This window comes from Cnephaeus nilssonii (assembly GCF_951640355.1).
Source record: "Cnephaeus nilssonii genome assembly, chromosome: 5".
Classification (NCBI taxonomy): domain Eukaryota; kingdom Metazoa; phylum Chordata; class Mammalia; order Chiroptera; family Vespertilionidae; genus Cnephaeus; species Cnephaeus nilssonii.
In genome coordinates this window covers 11,476,975-11,494,223 of record NC_137076.1, presented here as the reverse complement: position 1 = coordinate 11,494,223, position 17,249 = coordinate 11,476,975, and the positions used below count along the sequence as shown (strand labels likewise).

General features: G+C 41.8%; 1 protein-coding gene across 2 annotated transcripts in view; it reads left to right on the top strand.

Moving 5' to 3' along the window:
* PPP2R2A (protein phosphatase 2 regulatory subunit Balpha) overlaps positions 1–5,740 on the top strand; it is a 105,742-nt gene extending 100,002 nt beyond the window's left edge. Inside the window, exon 10 of one of the 2 annotated variants that reach the window (XM_079770421.1) lies at positions 2,985–5,740. In XM_079770421.1, coding sequence (XP_079626547.1) covers positions 2,985–3,264 — 280 coding nt within the window. In that variant the 3' untranslated portion in view covers positions 3,265–5,740. The remainder of the gene's footprint in view (positions 1–2,984) is intronic. The other variant, XM_079770422.1, reaches the window with a different exon arrangement.
* Positions 5,741–17,249: the final 11,509 nt, after the last annotated feature.

The window sequence follows — 17,249 nt, the reverse complement described above, 5'->3', positions numbered from 1 at the left end:
ATAGGAACATCAATGATGAGAGAAATAATTGATTGGCTGTCTCCTTCATGCCCCCTGCTGGGGATTGACCCCGCAACCACAGCATGTGCCCTTGACCAGAATAAAATCCAGGACTCTTCAGTCCGCAGGCTGATGCTCTATTCACTGTGCCAAACCAGCTAGAGCCATGAGTAATTAGGCTTTTTAATTTGAGTGTTGTCTAGTGTTTCCTCGTGATTAGATTCACATAACATGGGGATGCCAGTTTAATTACAGTCATCATTTGAAAGAAATACAGTTTTATTACCTTCAGGTACATGCACCAACATGAGTGCGATTAAAATGTTATCACTTATTCTTTGGGGGGATTGACTTTACTAAATAGATGGCAGTCTTTTGCATTCAAAATATGACCTGTTTGGTGTATAATCCTGTATAATAAAAGGGTAATATGCAAATTGACCCTAACGGTGGAACGACTGGTTGCTATGACATGCACTGACCACCAGGGGGCAGACACTCAATGCAGGAGCTGCCCCCTGGTGGTCAGTGTGCTTCCACAGCAGGGCTGCCACTCAGCCAGAAGCTGGCTCATGGCTGGCCAGTGCAGCAGTGGTGGCAGGAGCCTGTCCCGCCTCCACGGCAGTGCTAAGAATGTCTGACTAACAGCTTAGGCAGGGAGCGGGCCTAAGCCGTTAGTTGGACATCCCCCAAGGGCTCCCAGGCTGCCAGAGATGTCTGACTGCCAGTTTAGGCCCGATCCTCCAGGAAGCAGGCCTAAGCCAGCAGGTGGACATCCCCAGAGGGCTCCCAGGCTGCCAGAGGGATGTCTGACTGCCAGCTTAGGCCTGATCCCCAGGGGAGAGGGCCTAAGCCAGCCGGTGGACATCCCCCGAGGGGTCCTGGACTGCGAGAGGGTGTAGGCCGGGCTGAGGGACCCCCCTGAGTGCACAAATTTTTGTGCACCAGGCCTCTAATATTTGTAATAAGAGTTGTTTTCAAGCATTACTTTAAGCAGTTTCTTGGTATCCTATAATCTTATTTACAATTATAATTTAAACTAGTGGCCCGGTGCGTGAAAATTCATATTTGGAGGTGGGGTTCCTCAGTCCAGCCTGTCCCTTCTCACAGTCCGGAAGCCCTCAGGGGCAGGAGGCGACGCCCCATCACACCTCTGCTGCTGCCATGGGCAGCTAGGCAGCCACCATCCAAAGTTTGCCTGCACCTTGGGCCAGCCCTGGGCAGCTGGGAGGCTGAGGGGACTGGGAGACTACAGAGGCAGGTGCCCCGGCGAGGCTGAGGGGACTGGGCGCCGCCATCTTGTGGCTGTGGGCGCCTCCATATTTGAGGGCGTGGCAGTCAATTAGCATATTCCCTCATTGGCTTTGGGCGCTGCCATCTTTGCGGGTGGGGCAGTAAGTCAGCATATTCCCTCCTTACTGGCTATGGGCGCCACCATCGTTTTTATATATATATATATTTTTTTATTCATTTCAGAGAAGAAGGGAGAGGGATAGAGAGATAGAAACATAAATGATGAGAGAAACTCATTGATCGGCTGCCTCCTGCACACCCCCCACTGGAGATTGAGCCCGCAACCCAGGCATGTGCCCTTGGCCAGAATCGAACCTGGGACCCTTCAGTCCACAGGCCGACGCTCTATCCACTGAGCCAAACTGGCTAGGGCAGGCGCCACTATCTTTGAGGGTGAGGCAGGCAGTTAGCATATTCCCTCCTTATTGGCTGTGGGTGCTGCCATCTTTGCAATGGCATGAGGGTTAAATTAGCATATTCCCTCTTTATTAGATAGGACTATATGGGAAGGATGTGGTAATAATAATAGCACCAGACCCTTTGCAAATTAATGGTTTCAAGCGTGAAGTTTTGCTTACTGGAATACTTGATAAATGTTGAGCGGTGATGGATGGCAAGTAGAATTGACAGAACATGTCTTGGGCAGGATAAGAATTTGGCACCCTTTAAACTGATATTTAAAATATTTGTCCAAAAATTTGCTTAACCTTTTGCACTCGGATGTCGAGTGTGACTCGACACGGTTAGCATTAGAATAAAGGAATTGAGAAAAAAAGCAAGCGAGTGCAAAGGGTTAAAATGTATTCAGTGTTATAAGTTAATTTTTTTTCTGTTAATAAAAACTGTATATGCTACTTTCTTTTTTTTTTTAAATATATTTTATTGATTTTTTACAGAGAGGAAGGGAGAGGGATAGAGAGCTAGAAACATCGATGAGAGAGAAACATCGACCAGCTGCCTCCTGCACACCTCCTACTGGGGATGTGCCCGCAACCAAGGTACATGCCCTTGACCGGAATCGAACCTGGGACCCTTGAGTCCGCAGGCCGACGCTCTATCCACTGAGCCAAACCGGTCTTGGCTGTATATGCTACTTTCTGAATATTCTCAGAAGCAGGTTTCCTATAAGCATCGTAAGATGTGATTATCCAAACTAGATAATGTCTTAGGAACAAATTAAATAGTTTACAATTTAAATCATAAAGAAAGCATTGGTTTCTAATGAACAGTTGTATACCATGCATTTTTCTTTTTGGTTTTAGATTAGAACCTGTGAGTCTCCCAGTTGGTATTTCTAGAAGTTGGCCGGTCAGGTTGATCACATAGTTGATAGTTGCAAAAATACTCAACAAAGATAATACTATTAAGAAGCTTTACTTAGGATGCTTTCAACTTTAGTGATAGTTTTGGTATTCATGAGGAGTAATTAATTTAAAATTAACTAGCACTATGTTTCTGGGTTTGTGTCAGCGGCCTTCACCCTAAAATTAAAATCTGCTTAAAGTAGCTAACTGTTTCTGGTAGAGCACCAGGCTAGGTTTCATCACTGAATCATTTTACTGAAAACAAACTTTTTTTTAAATTTCTTTATTGATTAAGGTATTACATATGTGTCCTCATCCCTCCATTAACCCCCCTGAAAACAAACTCTTATGCACTTATTTGACTGAATGTTCTGTCTACTTTTACAGTGTTGTCATGACTGGATCTTACAATAATTTCTTCAGAATGTTTGACAGGAACACAAAGCGAGACATAACCCTCGAAGCATCACGAGAAAACAATAAACCTCGCACGGTTCTGAAGCCACGCAAAGTCTGTGCAAGTGGCAAGAGAAAGAAGGATGAAATAAGTGTTGACAGTCTAGACTTCAACAAGAAAATACTTCACACCGCCTGGCATCCCAAGGAAAATATCATTGCTGTAGCGACTACAAACAATCTGTATATATTTCAAGACAAAGTGAATTAGGGTTGGCATTCCTAGCAGAAGAGCCCACTTCCTGCTTAGATGAGATAGTTGAATCTAGCATTTGTACCTAAAAAAGAGAGGTCCATTGTGGCGCCCCCTTCCAGTGTTTGACAATGTGCCATTCGACAACACTTTTTTATAGCTACATGGAGAAAGCTCTGTGGGTTCATCACTGTGGTGTTCTCCATGTCTGCTAGCCATTTAGGTAAGGATAGGGCACTTTTAATTTAAATGACTTCTTGCACCATCTTGCCTAATGGACTAGATTGGACTGTGTCAACATTGATTTACTCCACTTTTTATGCCTTCCATTGTGATGACGTCAAACACAGTGAAAGCCTCAGTCATGCTTATGGGATTTAATTGTGTATCCTCATTACTGTATCATTTGTGGGGTACACCCCGCCACCCTTTTTTAAATTAAATACAGCTCATTCTTACTGTGGCTTGTAGCATTCCTCCTCTTCTGGCCTCCTGGACTCTTCCCTTCATGTCTCTTACCCTTGCCCCTCCACCCAGTCTTGGTGGTGGTATATTAAAAAAAGAAAGAACGAAAGCACACAAAATGAGTCAGTTTGGGGTCAGTGGTAAAGGGGGGTATATATTGCGAACAAATGTTTTAATAACAGTTGGCTGTAATCACTCCTTGCCGTGTCTGGCACTGAAAATAAGGGAAAAAAAACTACTACTGAATAAAAGTGACAAAGAATGGTGAATCTGGTTTTCTTTTTCTTTTTAATCTACCTCTTTAAGCCAGTATTTTGTGTCATAACTTTTGGGCGAAATGAAATGAGTTTTCATTGTTTTGGTATTTTTGTTAATTATTTTTTTAACAAGTGTTCTTTTACAAGGAGTCAGCGAGGTATTGGTTCTGTATGAACATGTTTTGGATATATATTGGTATTACTAAGGATTTCACAGCCTATAAATGCTATTAGAGATTTTTTTTTTTTACTGTGGTTTTAAGGGTATTGGATCTGTTGTATCTACACTTATCTGTTAATGAAATTGTAAATAGGAACCAAATTTGTAGCTTCATTTTAAAAGACTTTTTACATTACCTAATTTCATTTTTGCCTTACTAAATACTAAAAGACTTAACAAGTAAAAACCTTTTTTTGACATTCAATCATAAAACATAACACAAAACTATCCTGAAGTGATTATAGTAGATAAAATTGACATTGCACTAAATATTTTTTTTGTACCTTACTGATATCAAATCTGAATGAAATGTACTTTGTCACAGATGTTTTTTTCTCTATTTTTGGTTTTCCAAAGCTATTAATATTAAAGACAAACTTTAAAGTTACAGTGTTCGAAAAGTGCTTAATGGACTCCAACAGCTGCCTCAAAAGTTTAGTAATCTGTATATGACTACATTTCCCTAAGTGGTGATACCTTATCCAAAGATGAAGAGTACCCCTATTTTATATAGGTAGAATGTACCTTTGTCAATCTTGAAGAAGCTTTAATGGAGAACAAATGGACTTTATTTTTAAAAGATAAATTGAGTAGGCATTTATATTATTAAAGAATAGTAGTATGCTTTGCTTGAGCAGTAATATAACCTTGAATTTTAGAGGACTCAGTGCTTCTATATATGTCCACTACCTATTGTTCTATTCTCATCAATGAAAAATGATTAAGCAATTTGACCATAACTCCCTCTACACTTATATAAATATTATGTCTTGTAAGTTAACATTTTTAGCACACAGGAGGAATTTTATGTAATAAAATTACTGTATCTTTTGGACTTAACAAATTTGAATTTGTATTTAAATACATTGATTATATGTCTGATCATTCTTAAAATAATGGCACTTTTACTAATTTATTTGGGGATCTTGGGTGCATTCATAATTTGTGTTGCTGGGTTTTCACACTTGGAAGTGGGCTATTCTCCTGCCACCAGTATCAAACACTGTTACTCTGTCTCTGAGCACGCAATTTTCCAGATCTTTTTGGAAGATTGTTTCCCTAAAGTTTGGGTGTAGATCTTGAGATAAAACGTCAAACAGCTCTTGGAATTTTTTAAATTTAGCAGTAGCTATAATGATTCTCATTCATGACACTAAAGGTTAGTTTTTTTATATTTAAACATTGCTAAAATTAAAATGCCTCTATAAAGGAATGCTATATTATAAATTATTGTAACAATATTCTTAACTATCAATTTTTAATTTCTTCGGTGTAGCAAACTATAAGCCCAGCCACTCATGGTCATGGTTAATCTTTTTATTAATAAAAATTATATACTTAGAATAAACTTAGTCTTGTCAACTTGCTTGTATTCTATTCTCTTGATACCTACAAACATACATATTCTACTTTTGTCATAACCTTTTTTAAAAATTATATGAAAAATAACTCATTCTGTTAATCTCCTTTGATCTTTTATTTAGTGGCTGGGCATTAGTTACTTTGTAAGTCTGTATATCAATACATTTTTATATAACTACTGGATATTAATCTTTTTGTGAAGCTATTAGTCTTGGAATAAAAGAAATACACGTTTCCTTTCAAATTAAGTGAGGATTTTTCTGTTTACAGTTATTTCTAAAGAAAACTAGAAATAAAAAGTAACGTTTTTCATAGGAAATTATATGTGAAAGCTAAAACTGATAAAAGTATTTTTAGTGAAATATTTTTAGGAAACATTGCTTCAGCATGCTTTATTCTACCATATAAATTCAAGTGGAGATAGTAATGTGCACTTTAGAAAGAACAAAATCAAGTTTTCCCTCTCCCCCCAAAGGAAAGATGCACATTAGGTAATCCAGATTCAAGTCATTTTTCTTTAGTATTTGGGAGCATGCTATTTTAGGTATCTCTTCAGAAGGTTGGTAATTTGTGTGTGTGTTACCATGGTTAAAAATGCTTTACATGCCCCACCCCACAAAGCTTTGGAAACTAACCCTGCTTCATTCTGTAATATGCATGTGAAGTCAAGACATTGTGACTCAGTTTAGTATAACTCGAATGTTTGGTGCATTTACAAAGTCGTGGGGTGTTCTCAAATGCTGGAGATATTTTTTAAGTAATGATCAATTGATTTTTTTTCTACTTGACATTTCATTGCATAGTGGTATTAGACTTTGTGACCTATGAAAATTAAGAAACACCTACTTTACCGGCTTAAATGAATAATCCTATCTAATAAAAGGGTAATGTGCAAATTAGCCATCACTCCGTCACAAAGATGGCGGCACCCAGTCCTCTCAGCCCTGCCCGGAGTCCCCCAGTCCGGGGGAGGAGGGGCGCTGAGAGCGGGTAGCATGAGCAGCCTGGCGGAATGCTTGCTTCATCGCTGCGGCAACAAGGCAAGCGTTCCGCGCTCAGCCGCAGATGGGCCTCTGGGCCGCAGAGAGCCTCTGGGCAGTGGGCGCGGAGCAGCCAGGCCCTGCAGAGAGCTACTGGCGCACGGATTCGTGCGCAGGGCTACTAGTGACATAAAAGGCCCTCCTAACACAGTCCCTAACAGACAGACGGCACTACAAAGGTTAGTTTCCTCCAAAAGGAATTTGGGGACCTAAACTGACATAAGGGGAAAAGCTAATATTTGTCGTTTTTATGTTTTACACCTGTTAATTACCATTATGTGAACAGCAACAAGTTATTTGAGGACTTGCCCACTAGGGGGCAACAGTCAAGTCTTCAACAGCATTTACCAGATACTGAGAACAAACAGGTTGTTTCCTGGAAGAACTTCATAATTAAAAACAAAATTGGGAACTAAGTAAAGGGAAAGTCCAAAACATTTATGCCCAAATAACACGACCCTGGAGTGAGAACTTGAAGGCCCAGTAATGGAGGGAGAACCCAAATGTCAATATGATGTCATATTTTAATGCAGAAGCAGCAAAAATGGAATTGGAAGAGTTTTGGGCTGCCCTTTCTTTCAATCAGAGGTTACTCAGTCTGCCTACCCCTCTGCAAAATCAGATCCTTATTAGCTTTCTCCTTACAAGAACAAGAATTTCATGTTGCACATTTACGCTAATATAACTTAGGAATGTCAATTCCTTTTCAAACTTATGTGGTCTGAATATATGTTCAGAAAGTACAAAAAAAAAACATCAGTAATTTAATTCAGAACCCCCATTCATGATTGCATATTTTTTATTCTCTTGTGAGTATACATTTTTAATGGAAAATGGAATTGTGCATACAGTAAAATGTCCTGTTTCTCCACAACTATTTTGAGCAGTTTCCTATATCAAAATTTTCTTTAAACAAGATTTTCTTGTCTTCTAGCCTCACATTTATGGATCATTGTTATTTAACCAGTCCCTGTTGTCAAGACTGGTTTTTGTTTTCATTTTTTGCAAGTTTAAGTATTGGAGTAGTCAACATGCATGCCAGTTGTGATGTGTAAGATTTTTAGGTGACGTTCCTAGAAATAAAGTCAGATTTCCCTTCCAAATATGGAAGTTCCATCACAAGTGCAATGGGGTTTTGAATAATGTCTTTTCATTGTAAGATTGATGAGATGCCATGGGAAATTAGCCTATGGTAAAACTGGTTTTGTTATATGTCGTTTGACTGTGGGTCCAAGAACCTATCAACACTTGTATATGGTGTTACCCATATATTCACACTCACTAATGGACAAAATCCCATGTTTTATCTTTGTCAATATGAAAACCGTTTGTTTTTTCCTATTTCTAACCAGATATTAATATGTATAATCTGGATATAGACCTTTACCAGACATGTGTTTTATAAGTATCTCCTCCCAGTCTGAGGTTTGTCCTTCATTTTCTTAACAGCTTTTAGAAAAGCAGAAATTCTAAATTCATAAAGTCCACTTTACCAACTTTTTCTTTAATGCTTTTTCTTTAATGCATAATGCTTATCTAAGAAATCTGCCTAGCTTAAAGTGATAATAAAAGTTTAATAGTATTCAGTTGTTAAATTTAGGTCTGGGATCCACTTGAATATATCATATAAAATTATGCATCATTTTCCTATGCACCTTTGTCAAAAAATCAGTTGACACTTAAGTCTCTGAACTATTCCATTAGTTTGTTTTTTCACCCATCCTGCATTGCCTAGATTACTTTAGCTTTACATAAGCAAGTAATCCAACCTTTTTCCTTCAAAATTGTCTTGCTATTTCAGTACCTTGGCCTTTTCATCGACATTTTAGAATCAGCCTGTTAACAAAACAAATACCCACTTCGATTTTGATGATGATTGCATTGAATCCATAAACTAGTTCAGGGAGAGTAGACATCTTAATATTTGTTCTGCAATCCACGAGTGCAGCATATTGCTCCACTGATGCAGGTCTTTGATTTCTTTTATCAGTGTTTTGTTTTTTTAGCATTCAGATCTTCACAAAAATTGTTAGTATCTCAAAGTTTATGTGTTGCTATTACTGTTACTTTAAAATTTCAATTTCCAGTTCATGCATAATAATTAGAAATACAATTGATTTTTAAAAATATATTTTTATTGACTTCAGAGAGAAAGAGAGAGATAGAAACATCAATGATGAGAATCACCGATTAGCTGCCTCCTGCATGCCCTCCATAGGGATTGCGCCCACAACCCAGGCATGTGCCCTGACCAGGAATTGAACCGTGACCTCCTGGTTCGTAGGTCGATGCTCAGCAGCTGAGCCACACAGGCCAGGCGATTTTTGTTTATTGACCTTGTATCCTGACTCCTTGCCAAATTAACTTATGTAGATCTTTAAAAAGTTTTCTGCTTAGTCATGTTATCAGCAGATTATTATCCTATATAATAAAAGGCTAATATGCAAATTGACTGAACAGTGGGACAACTGGTCCCTATGACGCACACTGTGGCCTCCTACCAGCCCAATCTGCCCCGATGCCCCCCCCCCCCCGCCCGCAACTGCCAGTGGCCCCTCCCCACAGCTAGCCACGCCCCCAATTGCCCTCCCACCCCCACCCTGGGCTCAGGCATTGAGCATCTGCCTACCCCAGGGCCGCTTGGTCTCCACAGGGCGAGGCCATTCCAGTGGGTGAGCTGCACCCATATCTATAGCACTCTGGACCAGATGGCCTGCAAGATCAACCTGGCCAAGTTCACCCATGGCAAGTGCTCCACCCTCATTGTGACTGACCTGGCAGCCGGGGCCTGAACATCCCGCTGCTGGACAACATTGTCAACTTCAGCTTCCCAGCCAAGGGCAAGCTCTTCCTGCACCGCATGGGTCGTGTGGCCTGGGCTGGCGGAAGTGGCACAGCCTACTGCTTGGTGGCGCCATATGAGGTCCCTTACCTGCTGGACCTGCACCTGTTCCTGGGCTGTGCCCTCATCCGCCCCCGCCCCCACGAGGAGCCCTCAGGTGCAGTTGGCGTGGACGGTGTGCTGGGCCTGGTGCCACAGAGCATCGTGGACAACGAGGACTGCGGCCTGCGGAACACCCTGGAGGCGTTGCTGGAGCTGCGGGGCCTGGGCTGCATGGCCAGCAACACCCAGCAGCAGTATGTACACTTGCAGCCGGAGCCCTCGCCAGAGTCCATCAAGTGGGCCAAGGAGCTGGACCTCGCGGGGCTGGGCCTGCACCCCCTCTTCAGCTCGAGCTTCGAGGAGGAGGAGCTGGTGGACAGCATCAAGCAGTACCGCTCGTGGGCGACCATCTTTGAGATCGACGCCTCCAGCCGGGTCCTGAGCAGCCAGGTGATGCAGGCCAAGCAGCAGAAGGCCTGCAAGGCCATCGCCAGCTTTCAGCAGGGCCAGCAGGAGGGCCTGGCTGGCCCAGCCCCGGGCTGCCCAGTGTGACAGGTGGAGCAGCCTGGGGGGGGGGGGGGAGGGAGAGAGGAGGAGGAGGAGGAGGAGGAGGAGGAGAAGGAGGAGGGAGAGAGAGAGCGGGGAGGACGTCTTCACAGAGGTTGTGGGCTGGAAATGGCAGCAGCCAGGACCTGAGCGGGGAGCCAAGAGGTGGAAGGAGGAGGCCCGGCTGCTGGACCAGGATTTCCATGTCCCCTATCGGCCCAAGGACTTCGACAGTGAACGGGGCCTGAGCGTTGGTGGGGACAGGGGCGCCTTTGAGCAGTGGGTGGCTGGCGCTGTCCTGGACCTGATGGGGGACGGGGCCCAGACCTGCCCAGGGGCCGGCAGCAGCTCAAGTGGGACCGGAAGAAGAAGCGGTTTGTGGGACAGTCAGGACAGCCGGACAAGAAGATCAAGACAGAAAGTGGCCGCTACATCAGCAGCTCCTACAAGCCGGACCTCTACCAGAAGTGGAAGCAGGAACAGAAAATCGCCATACGCTCAACGCCTCAGCCCCAGCGGGCCGCCAGCAGTCAGCCCTGTCGGCGGCGCTGTTTCGGCCCAATCCGGTCAGGGCATGTGCAGGAGGCAACCCATTGATGTGTCTTTCTCACATCCATATTTCTCTCTCTGTCTCTCGCCTTCCCTTCTACTCTAAAAATCAATGAAAAATGTCTTCATGTGAGGATTGACCAAAAAAAAAAAAAAATGCATACATACACACATATACATAAATACATGAATACTGGGGGGCTGGGGAGTGGGGCCCCACAGGTGCACAAATTTCATGCACCGGGACTCTAGTTAAAATGTTTTATTTCTTCCTAGTCTTTCCAATTTCCTTTTCCAGTGCCTTTTATGTATTTCTTTTTTCTTGTCCTGCTGCACTGGTTAGACCTTCCAATGATGGTGAAAGGAGCTATGAGATGAGACATAGCCTTCCCTCGTCATCCACATTACAGGGCAACATTCAGCATTTTACCACTAAGTATGTTTGTTGCAGGATTTTTGTAGATGGCCTTTGTCAGGTTGAGTAAATTATTTTAATCCTATCTTTTTAAGAGTTATTAATCATGAACAGATGTTGGGTTTTATCAGCTTTTTTCTGTATCTATTGAAATGATCATGTAGTTTTTCTTTATAATGTCGATATGGCGAATTACATTGAATTTCGATTGTGGGATCAGGCTTGCTTTCCCACAATATCACTGGATTCTTTCACTAGTATTTTATTATTTTGCATCAGTGTTCATGAATGATACTGATCTCCAGTTTATCTCTCTTTTTTTAAGTTGAAATGTTCTATTTTCCATATTTTTATTTTATTGTTTTGTTGTTAATCCTCACCTGAGGATATTTTTCCATTGATTTTTAGGGAGAGTTGAAGAGAGAGGGAAAGACAGAGAGAAACATCTTTGTGAGAGAAACACATCAATTGGTTGCCTCCTGCTTGAGCCCTGGCCAGCGCCTGGCCAGGAGGAGCCTGCAACCAAGATACATGCCCTTGATCGGAATCGAACCCAGACTCTTTGGTCCACAGGCTGGCGTTCTAGCCACTGAGCCAAACTGGACAGGGCTATATTTTTATTGATTTCAGAGGGGAAGGGAAAGAGAGAGAGGGACATCAGTGATGAGAGAGAATAATTGATAGACTGCCTCCTGTACGCCCCAAACTGGGGGTCTAGCCCACAACTCCGGCATGTGTCCTTGACCGGAATGGAACCCAGGACCCTTCAGTCCGCAGGCTCTACCCACTGAGCCAAACCAGATATGGCTCTATTTTATCTCTTAAAGTCATTGTCTGGTCATTGTAATATTGACTTTATAAAATGAGTTTCCCTTCTCTATTTTGGAAGAATGTGGGTAGAATTTATATCATTTCCTCCTTAAATAGTGCGTAGAATTTGCCAGTGATGCCATTTGGCCTTTATTGGAAAATTTTTATCTGAATTCAATTTTTAAATAGACATAGAATATGCAGATTATCTATTTCTTCCTAAATGAGGTTTGCCAGTTTGTCTTTCAAGTAAATTGTCCATTTCATCTAAGTTGTCAGATTTAGGAACATTCTTTTATAAACTTTTGTCTTAGTCTGGTCAGGCTGCTATAACAAAATACCATAGACTTTTTGTTTGTTGTTTGTTTTGTGGTCAAGCCAAAGAGTTCATTTCACTTATGGCTAGGAAATCCTCCAACCTAAAATGAGAAAAAGGGACTTTATGTTCACTTTTTGCATAGAATGCTTTTATTATGAACTAGAGGCCCAATGCACGAAATTCGTGCAAGGGGCTTGGCCCTCACAGTCCCAGCTGCCTTGGTCCTTGCAGCCCCTGCTTCAGCCAGAAGGTCATCCAGAAGGTCGTTCGGCTGTCCGGTCTAATTAGCATATTACAAAAAAAACTTTTTAACGAGATAAAAAAAACGTTTTAAAGAGATTAAAAAAAGCTTTTTAAAGAGATAAAAAAATAATTAGCATATTACGCTTTTATTATTATAGACAATGGAACTGAATTTCCCATAAGAAGTGCAAGGATATGTAGTTCAGGAGAATTTTTTTTTTTTTAATGGAAGCAGTATCTGTGGGGCTTGGCAGTAGAGTCCCCCTCACAGCAGATCAATTTTGAGTGCAGACTGCATCCCAGCAGTCACCACTGCCCTGGGTCAGCACAGAGAAGCCTGTCCCCCAGCGCCATACATTCAGAGGGCCCTGCAGCCCTTCCATTCCAGCCTGAGGTCTCCGGAGCACACTGCTGCCAATTCCCTGGACAGCCTCCGATCCTGTGCAAGAACACAGGTCCACAGGAGCGAGCTTAAGTATGAGGTGCCACTGCCGCTTCACTAAAAGCTTCCTGTGGTAGTGTGGAGCCAGCCTGGCCCTGTAGTTTGGAAATATTTACAGGTTGTAATGATGTAAAAACATAGCTAAGTTTTATTTCTATCAATTCAATGCCAGAGAGAGCACTTTATGCCAGACAGTGTCACTGAACCCAAAAATAAATACCCAAAGTTACAATTTTGAAGCCTCAGCTCTCCATCCTCCCCATGTTTTTGTGTGAATACCACAGTTTCTTAATCTGACCACTATTTCAATATCCAATATCTCAAATCACATTGCCATGACTATTGCCTATGTTCCTTTTTCTCTCCACCTTGATTTCTATTCCTACTGATCTTCTGGCCATGTTTCACTCCTCCCTGACAGTCACTATTATGGTGATCTACACCTCCCCCCTGCCTTTTCTCAATATTTCCAATTCAACCCACATCCCTGTTCATGGAGTGGCATTGACAGCTTTGATGCTCGACTCATGACTCTGTTGGAAGGACTTGTGGATGGTATATAAAGTCTACAGTAGTGTACAGTAATGTTCTAGGCTGTCACATTCACCCACCCCTCACTCGCCAATCACCCAGAGCTTCCCGTCCTGCAGGTTCCATTCATGATAAGTGCCCTACACAGGTGTACCATTTTTTATCCTTTATACCATAATTGCACTACTTTTTCTATGTTTAGATACACAAATCTACTCATTGTTACAGCTGCCTACAGTATCCACTACAGTAACATGCTGTACAGGCTTGTAGCCCAGAAGCAATAGGCTATACCCTCTAGCCTAGGCTATAGCACATGGGTTTGTGTAAGTGCACTCTGAACTCTGAGCATGCCAAATTTCTGATTACCGTAGGCTGTCTCCTTCAAGTCTTAGTTCAAATGTCTGCTCCTCAGAGAGCTTTCCGAGACTAAAGCTAGTCCACTCCCCCTAAGTCTCAATCTCCAACCCCCAGGCCTTATATTTTCTTCATGGCACTTGTTACTAGCTGACGTTATGTCAATCATTCATTTCAAAATTATCTGTATCATGAATGAAACAAGAAAGTGGCCTTGTCTGACTTAACTTTCTTAACTGCAGTGTTCTGGATTCCAAAACATGCCTGGCACTTAATAAATGCACAAAGAATATTTTATTGACTGACTGAATAAATACATCCTGCCTTTTTTATCAGTTCTCTGTAACCTTGTCCAAGATACAATTCCTTACTGGTAAAATGGCACTAATAATGATACTTAACTCATAAGGTTGTAATGGGATCAATTGAGGTATATATGTAAAATACCTAGCTGAGTCCCTGGCACTAAACAGTAGCTGTTATGATGTTGGCATTTAAAAAATATTTTTTTATTGATTTTAGAGAGAAAGGGAGAGGGAGAGATAGAAATGTCAATGATGAGAATCAGTGATCGGCTGCCTCCTGCACACCCCACACTGGAGATTGAACCTGCAACCCAGGCATGTGCCCTGACCAGGAATTGAACCGTGACCTCCTGGTTCATAGGTCAACACTCAACCACTGAGCCATGCTGGCCAGGCTGATGTTGGCATTTTTAATGATGATGTGATATTTTGTAATGTATTCATTGAAGGAAGTTTTCACTATATGTAAATTCTAGGTTGACTTTTTTAAAAAATATATTTTTATTGATTTCAGAGAGGAAAGGAGAGGGAGAGATAGAAATATCAATGATGAGAGAGAATCATTGATTGGCTGCCTCCTGCACGTTCCCTCCTGGGGAATCGAGCCCACAACCTGGGCATGTGCCCTTGACCGGAATTGAACATGGGACCCGTCAGTCCATAAGCTGATGCTCTATCCACTGAGCCAAACCTGCTAGAGCTAGGTTGACTTTTATACTTTTAGCAATTGAAAGAGATACCAGTATTTTCTGCCTTCCATCGTTTCCAGTAAGAAGTCTGCTGTATTCTTATCTTTGTCTATAAATTACATCGTTTTTTGTTGTTGCTTTTAAGTTTTTCTCTTTATCATTGTCTCCTCCCCTACTCCTCACCCCCCTACATTTGAGTACAATGTGCCTTAGTGTGGTTTTCTTCATGTTTTTCCTGCTTGGAGTTTTTTGAGTATTTGGTAAGCATGGGATCATAAATTTCATCAATTTGAGAGATTTTTCTTCAAAGGAATTATTTCTTTAATGGTTTTCTCTGTAGTTTCCTCTGCTCTCCTTCTAGGACTTCCAATTATATGTATGTTTTACTTTTTGATAACATCCTTTAGGTTACTGAGGGTCTGTTCATTTTTTCCCCATCATTTTTCTGTGTTCTTCTTTTTAAATTGATTCTATTGCTTTGTCTTCAAGTGCACAAGTCTTTTCTTCTGCTATACCCATCCAGTTCCTCAGCCACACTAGACATCTATCAAGTACTCAACAGCTACAGGTGGCTAGTAGCAACTCTGTTGGAAATCACTATTTTCAAATATCTTTTACTCTAGAGATAGGTTAGACCTACACGAAGCCATGACTTTTCTGGGTTTTTCATTGACACTCCAATTTGTCTTAACATAATATATTCCATTTCTGAGTAATTTCCATCCCTGGAAATTGTTCATCTTGCAGTTCCCATGTATTACTTGCTTATGAAGTCTCATTCTATGCTTGCATGGCTTAGTATTAAGCAAAGAATAAAATGGATCAATATACAGATTTATTTTTCATGCACTGGTCGCTTCTCTGTTCAACAACTTCTGGTCATCTTACCTCCCTGGACTCAAACCTCTGTCTCTTCATCTCATCAAGTCTGCCAAACTCTGCTTTTGTTTCTCTTTTTTATTTTTAAATATATTTTTTATTGATTTCAGAGAAGAAGGGAGAGATAGAAGCATCAATGATGAGAGAGAATCACTGATCGGCTGCCTCCTGCATGCCCCCTACTGTGGATCGAGCCCGCAACCCGGGCCTGTGCCGTTGATAAGAATTGAACCCAGGACCTTTCAGTCCACAGGCTGACACTCTATCCACTGAGCCAAACTGCTAGGGCTGTTTCTCTTTTTACATTTTATTTCCTGTCCTAGTGACTTATCCAAAATATCATAGACTTAATGAATTAATATTTCTACCACTATTATAATGATGAAATTATACACTGTAGAGTAATTTTTGCAACATATTTTACTTAAATAGTTATATCCATGTTCTGACTAATTTTGTTTAGGAAATTAATATACCTTTTCAATCAGTGATACAGTCTTCATTTCTTCCATATTTACACAATTTTTACTGTATATTTCAACGACCTAAATATAAAACCTTATTAATAAAGAAAATCAAAACTCTCCAGACAAGAGCCCACTGTGTGGGAGAATATTTTGGCAATGAATGATACATCTGATAAAAGGTTAATATCCAAACTATATAAGGAACTCATAGGACTTAACAAAAGGAACACAATCCAATCAAAAAATGGGCAAAGGACCTAAATAGACACTTCTCCAAAGTGGACATAGAGGCATATGAAAAAATGCTCAAAGTCACTGATCATCAGAGAGATGCAAATTAAAATGACAATGAGGTATCACCTCACACCTGTTAGAATGGCTACCATCCACCAATCAACAAATGACAAGTGCTGGCAAGGATGTGGTGAAAAGGGAACCCTAGTACACTGCTGATGAGAATGCAGACTGGTGCAGCCATTATGGAAAACAATATGGAGTTTCCTCAAAATATTAAATATGGAACTGCCATTTGACCCAGTGATCCCACTTCTAGGAATATATCCTAAGAAACCCTAAACTCCAATCAGAAAGAATATATGCACCCCTATGTTCATAGCAGCATTATTTACAACTAGTGGCCCGGTGCACGAAATTCATGCACATTAAAAGGGAATTAATTAGAGGAAATATATTAATATTGCTATTTGCCCTTTCTCTATAATAGAAGTGTTAGAGATGAATGAAAATTAGTAAAATGCATATGAAAATCTCCCTCCTGTCAGAGTCTGGGGCATGCTGCAGGACCCAGAGTCAAGTCCCCGCCCACCTGTGCCTCGAAGTCGTGCGAGACCCAGACCCGGCCGGCCCCATCCCCATCAAGCCCCGCAGGGCAGGGGGCGCAGCCTCAAGTCCCCCGGCCCAGTGCCGGGGGGGGGGGGTGGCCACAGCCTCAGGTCCCCTGTCAAGCCCCGCCGGGCGGTGGGTGCAGCCTCAGGTCCCCTGGCCCCTGTGCGAGGGCACGAGGGCGTGATGACCATTTGCATATTAACCTTTTATTATATAAGATAGCTAAGATCTGGAAACAGCTCAAGTGCCCATCAGTACATGAGTGGATAAAAAAAGCTGTGGTACATTTACACCATGGAATACTATGCAGCAGTGAAAAAGAAGAATCTCTTACCCTTTGAGACAGCATGGAGGCACCTGGAGAGTATTATGCTAAG